This window comes from Lactuca saligna, chromosome 3 (assembly GCF_052625555.1).
Source record: "Lactuca saligna cultivar CGN05327 chromosome 3, ASM5262555v1, whole genome shotgun sequence".
NCBI lineage: Eukaryota > Viridiplantae > Streptophyta > Magnoliopsida > Asterales > Asteraceae > Lactuca > Lactuca saligna.
Window position 1 is genome coordinate 67,662,229 of NC_136419.1, and position 6,753 is coordinate 67,668,981.

General features: G+C 31.8%; 1 protein-coding gene across 2 annotated transcripts; it reads right to left on the bottom strand.

The window, feature by feature from the left end:
* Window positions 1–254: 254 nt before the first annotated feature.
* LOC145036803 (G2/mitotic-specific cyclin-2-like) lies at window positions 255–3,713 on the bottom strand. 2 transcript variants are annotated; one of them, XM_078985287.1, is made up of 9 exons: window positions 3,451–3,713; window positions 2,911–3,043; window positions 2,766–2,822; window positions 2,499–2,655; window positions 2,304–2,429; window positions 2,112–2,204; window positions 1,779–2,000; window positions 766–1,043; window positions 255–666 (listed from the first exon to the last, which is right to left on the bottom strand). In XM_078985287.1, the coding sequence occupies exons 1-9, from the start codon at window positions 3,491–3,493 to the stop codon at window positions 513–515; spliced, it is 1,263 nt and encodes a 420-aa protein (XP_078841413.1). In that variant the 5' UTR covers window positions 3,494–3,713; the 3' UTR covers window positions 255–512. The 2 variants fall into 2 exon arrangements, with proteins under 2 accessions (XP_078841413.1, XP_078841414.1); XM_078985288.1 differs by having other exon boundaries at window positions 2,304–2,426; window positions 3,451–3,712.
* Between the last annotated feature and the right edge of the window lie 3,040 nt (window positions 3,714–6,753).

A 6,753-nucleotide genomic window follows, 5' to 3' on the forward strand; every position in this document is an offset into this window, starting at 1 on the left:
TTTTCTGAATATTTCTGTAACAAAATCAAAAACCAAACTCAAAATCGAACAATTTCAATAATTTATTTTTTATGTGCTCTTTGCATATTTCTGTAACAAAATCAAAAACCAAACTCAAAATTGAACAATTTCAATAATTTATTTTTTATGTGCTCTTTGCATATAAAAAACAATAACAATTTTCTAAAAAATTGTTAAAAAAGAAAGATAATTTTCAGCCACACTAGTAAGAAAAAAAACTTGAGATGAACATGTTAAAAAGTAAGTTATGATGATATTATTGTAAAAATGTTAAATCACAAGATCAATTGGTAGAATTATGTTCAACATGAACAAAAACATTAGGCCTATTTGGTTGTTCACACAATTTGAACCACCATGAAAAAAACTAATTAATCCCCACCACCCCACCCCAAAAGCCCAAGGACAACAAGGTAAGTTGCTAAATTATTCTCTAAACCACCCCTCAGAATTCCTCAGTTGTTAAAACCAACCCCAAACTTCATAATTCTTCATTGTTGGCTCCCTTCTTCTCTAACAATAAAGTTCGCTGGCTCACACTTCGCTGCATACCCAAACTTTGAAGTATTGTACTTCCTGTAAACTCCTGTTAATCTCCCTGTTCCTGCCTTTTCATGGCATTTCACCATCATTCTTGAACATTCCCTTCAAAAAAGTCAAAATATTTCATCAATTACAAAATGCGTCAACATAATTTATCGATTACAAATATCAAAATTCAGCGAAGAAAGATTAAGGGCTTACAGAAGTTGATTTTCGGTGTAGTTTGTATGCCATTCACATGTCTTTGACCATTGTTTTAGCCCATAAAGACTGCATTGAGCAGTGTAAACGGAAGCTGCAGCCAAAAACGAGGGGGTGAATTTGATCATTTCGTATTCCACAAGGCAAAGTTCCATCAAGTAAAACGACATTTGCTCCAGTTTTATCTCAGATTGCGCAGCCTTCAGATATCTTTTCAAGAACACATATGGTGTTGGAACTGACATGTTGAACTCTAATGTGTTCAACATTAACTTTTCCTATAAAAAATCACATAAAAACGGTTATTATATATGTAATCAGTATCATTCCTATATAAAATCGTGAACTTTTAAGCACAATTTCAAGAATTTCAAACTTGGGTGTCACCCCAGATGCTTATACGATCAAAATCATTGAAACATCTTCAAGTTTTAAGGAAAATTGCAAGGTTTTTTAACTTCGAGCGAAATCTTTTGACTTTTAAGCAACACATTTCAATAATCCCATGTAAAATCTTTAACTTTTAAGCACAATTTCAAGAATTTCAATTTTGGGTATCATGCAGATGCTTATAAGATTGCAAGATTTTTAATTTTGAGTGAAATCTTTGACTTTTAAGCACCACATTTCAAAATCCCATATAAAATCTTTAACTTTTAAGCACAATTTCAAGAATTTCAATTTTGGGTATCACCCAGATGCTTATAAGACAAACATCATTGAAAAATCTTTAAGTTTTAAGAGACAATGCAAGATTTTTAACTTTGAGTGAAATCTTTGACTTTTAAGCACCACATTTCAAAATCCCATATATAATCTTTAACTTTTAAACACAATTTCAAGAATTTCAATTGTGGGCATCACCCAGATGCTTACAAGATCAAAATCATTGAAAAATCTTTAATTTTTAAGCAACATTGCAAGATTTTTGACTTATCTTTTGAGTTTTAGTACTAGTTAGATGCATAAAACAAGACCAAAATCAATGAAAAAGCAAAATCAAATTTTAGTACCATTTCAAGAATTTCAGTTCTGGAGTATGCTTTGTCTGAGATGAAAACCAAATCATCAACCACAGGAACAGAAACTTCCTCATATTTACAAGCTAAAAGCATTGCAACCAAACCAACCAATTGTAACTTCTTTCTAACCACACTTTGTTTAGCCAAAAATCTGTCTATCAGATTAACTGTCAAGAACAGTGTCTCTTGTTGAAGATCAAACTTGTGGTGCACCTGATTTGATTTTGGAAATCATCTTTGTTTAGTAATTGTCTCAAAAAAGAATGACAAATCTTTATTATATGGAAATTTCAAATTTTGAAAGTTAAAAGAGCCATAAGTTACCTCAACAAGCCAGTCAATTAGTATTGCTCTCATTCTTTCATTGATGTCAGATTGTTGTGTTAACATATAGTTAGGTGAAACCATGCCATAACTCTGTCATAAACAGATCAATTTATATATATAAACATGTGGGTCCCTTTGATTAAACCGAAAGTTAATAAAGTTTCAATTTTTTTTTAAAAAAATGGTTACCTCCATCTTTCTGTAATGAGCATAAAGATCTTCAACATATTCGACAACAGCAAGGTGATTTTTGGTGTCTGAGATATCGATATCAACAATTGGTTCTTCAAATATGTCCTCCATTTCAACTTCCTGCTATGAGTTTCAAATTAATTATTTATAATAAATAAAAATGAGAATTCTGCATTTGAAAAGGATCCATACCATATGATCTTTTTGAGGTTCTGTTGTTTCCAAGGACATGGGAACAGGTTGATCTTCCATGTCTTCCCATACCTTAAAAGTCTCAGTTGATTCTTTTGGGTTCAAAACATCCTCAGGGAAACACTGTTTCTTGTTCGCAATTTGAGCAGCAAGTTTCCTTTATTAGAAATAAAGCAAATTAGCATTTTGTATGATTGATTACAAGATTGAAATTTTAAAATTTTCGAAAATGTGATGCGAAATGTATAATGGGTTTCAGATCTTAACCTTGTGATCGGCCTATGAACTTGATTTGGAACATTGTTCTCATTGTTTCCATTTGCTCTAAAGATCAAATAATAGTGTAAAAATCAGCAAAAATGTATGTATATAATGAGAATCTGTGATAAAATAAAAATTACTGAGCACATACTGTGGTAAAGTTCTCTTGTTTACAGCACAGGGGTAAAGTTGAGCTCCTCCTTTCTGATTAATCACACCCAAAGCTCTTCTGTTATTGCTAACATCAACACCAAACTTTCTAGTAGTCATCTTCTGTCCTTTAACTTCATAAACACAAACAAAAATACTAAGTCAAAGTAGAAAAAGAAAGGAACCTCAAATTCAGAGTTGGGGTTTTTCAAATTCAAACATGTAAGCTGCAAGAAAATCTTGATCTGACTTTTGGATTTTTAAATACGAATATAACCCACGTCAAAATAAAGCGGAATCATTCTTAGATTCGAATTTAGGGTTTTCGAATTAAAAAACCCTGATCTAACTTTAATCAGTGTTTTGAGTTTACCAATAGGCTACGTCTATTGTTCAGATTCGGAAATACAAACACAAATCGAAAAGAAAATAAGAAAAACAACCCGATTCATATACAAGATTTGAAGTTAGGGTTTTCAATTTCAAATGTGTAAGCTGAAAGAAAATCTTGATCTAAGTTCCATCAGTGTTGTAGATTTACCTTGAAGATTTGTGGGTTTTTTGTTATCGACTGAAATCTCCATTGATTAAATGAATAAAAATCCGAAGAAATTAAACAAAACCCAACTTAATAGATCTTGCGATAAGGCAAATCTGTCAAGAACCCACAAATCAAAGATGTAGATTAAGAGCATTTAATTTAAAGACGCCATTGAAATCTACACAGTGATGGGTGCATTAACTGGAAAGAAGATGAAGAACAAATGAAGAGAGAGAGGATGAGGAGGAAGAGAATAATGGGGAAAGTGTGTCCGAAAGGGGGGTAATTATATTTGAAACCAACGGCTAGTAAAATATTTCCGTTGGATTATAGATAAAAATATATCAGGAATACGTATGACTTTTTAGGTCTTTTTGGGCAGCAAGCCAGCAACGGTCAGGTTTTGGCTTCAATTCAATGTGCATGTGGTGGACACCTTTCATTTCAAATCTTTTTTTATTTTTATTTTTGTTTAAAAATAAATTTCCAAATTGGTCCCTGGATCAATCTTTGATGAATAGTCCCAACTCCCAACAATACTCATCAATAAAATTAACAATAAGCTAAGTAATATTTAGTTTACTCATATTGATAAATATGTATTACACAAAGTTTAGTATTTATTTATTTTTCAGAAGAATCAAACAACTTTCACTCATTGTCTTCATGTCCATCACCATCTATGCATCACATTCCATCAAACATCATAAGCAAAAGAGCCAAAAATTCAACATATATATGATAATTTGGGATAATTAAAAGAATAATTACTAAAAATATAAAATTATATTTTTATGATAAGCTTTTGAGATATTTTAAAAAATGACCATTTTATGGTTTATAGTAGGTCAAATTTGTTTCGGACTAACTTTATGTCACATTAAAATTATATTTTTAGAATAATAAAGTTCATTTAAAATTCAAATGACAACGTTAGATTAGATGAAATTTATTTTGGACTAACTTTATGTCACATTAAATGTACACTTTATATAAAAAGTACATTTTGAAATCAAATTTAATATTAAAAGTTCGGGTTTTGGATTTCAAACTACTTATTGTAGATAGTAAAAAACGTACTTTGAAATTTCAAAAACAACACATTATCACTTAATTGTACATGAGATTATCATATGATGGATGTCTCACATAGTTCACTACTTATTGGTGGTGTTTGTTGCATGTATTTTTTGTATCTTTTTGTTCACCTTTTGTCCCATATATAGTATAGGGCATTTCATTTAATGCACATTTTAAGAAAGTACATGTCTTCATGTGAACAACCATATTTGCATATTTGTGTGGTGATTTAAGGCTATGAAGATTTGAACACACTTTTGGGGGGTGAAAGGAATTTCGAATGAAAGTTTCATATCAATCCGGAGAGAAACGAAAAAGTTGGAAAAATCAAGTTAGTGCTTTGGATGTAGAAATTTGACACAAGCTATGTTAACCGAAGAAAGGAGTTGACTCAAAGACCAGACATGGGTCGTGCCATGTTGCACTAAATGGACACGTGTTACATTCTATGGAAATTGATATTTTTTAGGAATGAACTTTTGGATGAAGACCTGTATAAGGAAACATACTTACCCTCAACACAGGTTGTGTTGAATTACGTTGATTTAACATGAATCGTGTCCTTCCTTTTTGGCATATTTCCCTTTTTGCCTTATCATGAGATTTTGGTCATTTTTATAGATGTGCGTTGAATAGTCTAATAAAATAAACCTAATTTAAACTAAAAATCTAGTTTTAAATTTATAAATCCTAACAATGTAACACCTCATTTTCACTTTTCGACATAAAAAAAGATATAAATAGTTTTTATAAAAATGAAAGTGAAAATACATGGCGTTTTAACAAAAATGATCAACATGAAAGGTATAGTAGTCGTCAAAACGAACACATTGATATAAAGAATATCTAAAAAGGAGTTCATAAAAAGAAGTTATGATTTTTACAAGATTTGTCCAAATTTATAAAAATCATCGTGACGCAGTCCTCTATGTGTCACAATGCGGTGCATTAAATGCATGTAACTCTCATGTAGAACATTGTGTAAGCAAGAAGAAGTCTGACGAGACAGGAGGCGTGACGCGACACTCTAATCACGTTGTGCGGTGGTGCAAATTCCAACCTATAAAAAGAGGGTTAAGTCTCCTCATTTCTTTTCACCATTCTCTATTCTAGAGTGTCTCTCTCTTCCTCGAGCATTTCGGTCCCTCGTGATTCGACTTCTCGTTATGTAGTATCGTTAGTGAAGCTCTAGAGGTTCTAGAAGGATATATGAAAGTAAGTGTCGAATTCTGCATGTGGCTATTTGGAGTTTGTCAATTGGGTAAGTTACACTTTCACTTTAAGTATAACATGATATGGAATATAATCATTGTCGTTATTAGAAACATGTGTATTAAATTAATCATTAATATTAGTTATTTTACTAATTGATCTACTTACAGGTGTGGTGTCTAGGATACACACATTGGCCTGGTTGTTGGATTTTAGAAAAGCTATGTGCCAAAAATGATACTGTCTTGACTAGCTAATTATTATATGATAGTCATTCAGTGGTATCGGGATTAGTGAAGGATCTAGCTTTTATTTATTTATTTATTTATTTTTTATCAAATTTCCTTAGAAATTGATCGGTTATTGTGTTATAGGTTAATATTTTTTTGGCACGTATGTTCGTCAATTGGATTACTATTAATTGTTCGAGCATTGTTCATGTGAGTTTCCTCAGTATGCCCCATATGACAATGGATATCCTTGCATTATAGGAAATATGACTTGTTAATATATGCTTACACTGGTAGACTAGATTAGTCTTTTGTATCTGCTGCCTGTTTTGTTGATATCATGTTTGCGAGGGTTGATGATGGAACGACGAAAGGCTGCAAGTCAAAGACACCTAGGCGTTAAGGTAATGAAGAAATGTTGCGGAACAACGAAAGGTCATGAGTAAAAGATACCCTAGGCGTTGGTGGAACGGAAAAAGGTTATGAGTCAACAGTTTATGGCAGAACGATGATAGGTTGTGAGCCATTTATTTGTATCCATTGTATGTGTATAGTGGTATGTAGCATCGGGGGAACTCACTAAGCGTTGCCCATAGTAGTGGATTAACTATTTATCAGGTGCTTCATCAAATTGTGAGAAAGGGCAAGGCTTAGTTATACATGCGCATCGACATCATGTTTTGAGATTTCTACATGTTTTATTTTATACTCTAATTTGAATAGCTTAGTTTTGATTATCAAACAATGGTTTTCCTTATGAATTAATGAATGAGTGAATGAA

What these genes read in the sequence shown, in the direction of transcription:
- LOC145036803 (XM_078985287.1), bottom strand. Translation starts at nt 3,493, where the DNA reads ATGGAGATTTCAGTCGATAACAAAAAACCCACAAATCTTCAAG. An exon ending in AACAAGAGAACTTTACCACA is followed by an intron (nt 2,823 to 2,910) that starts GTATGTGCTCAG and finishes TTTGATCTTTAG; the next exon opens with AGCAAATGGAAACAATGAGA. An exon ending in GAACTGAAATTCTTGAAATG is followed by an intron (nt 1,044 to 1,778) that starts GTACTAAAATTT and finishes GATTTTTTATAG; the next exon opens with GAAAAGTTAATGTTGAACAC.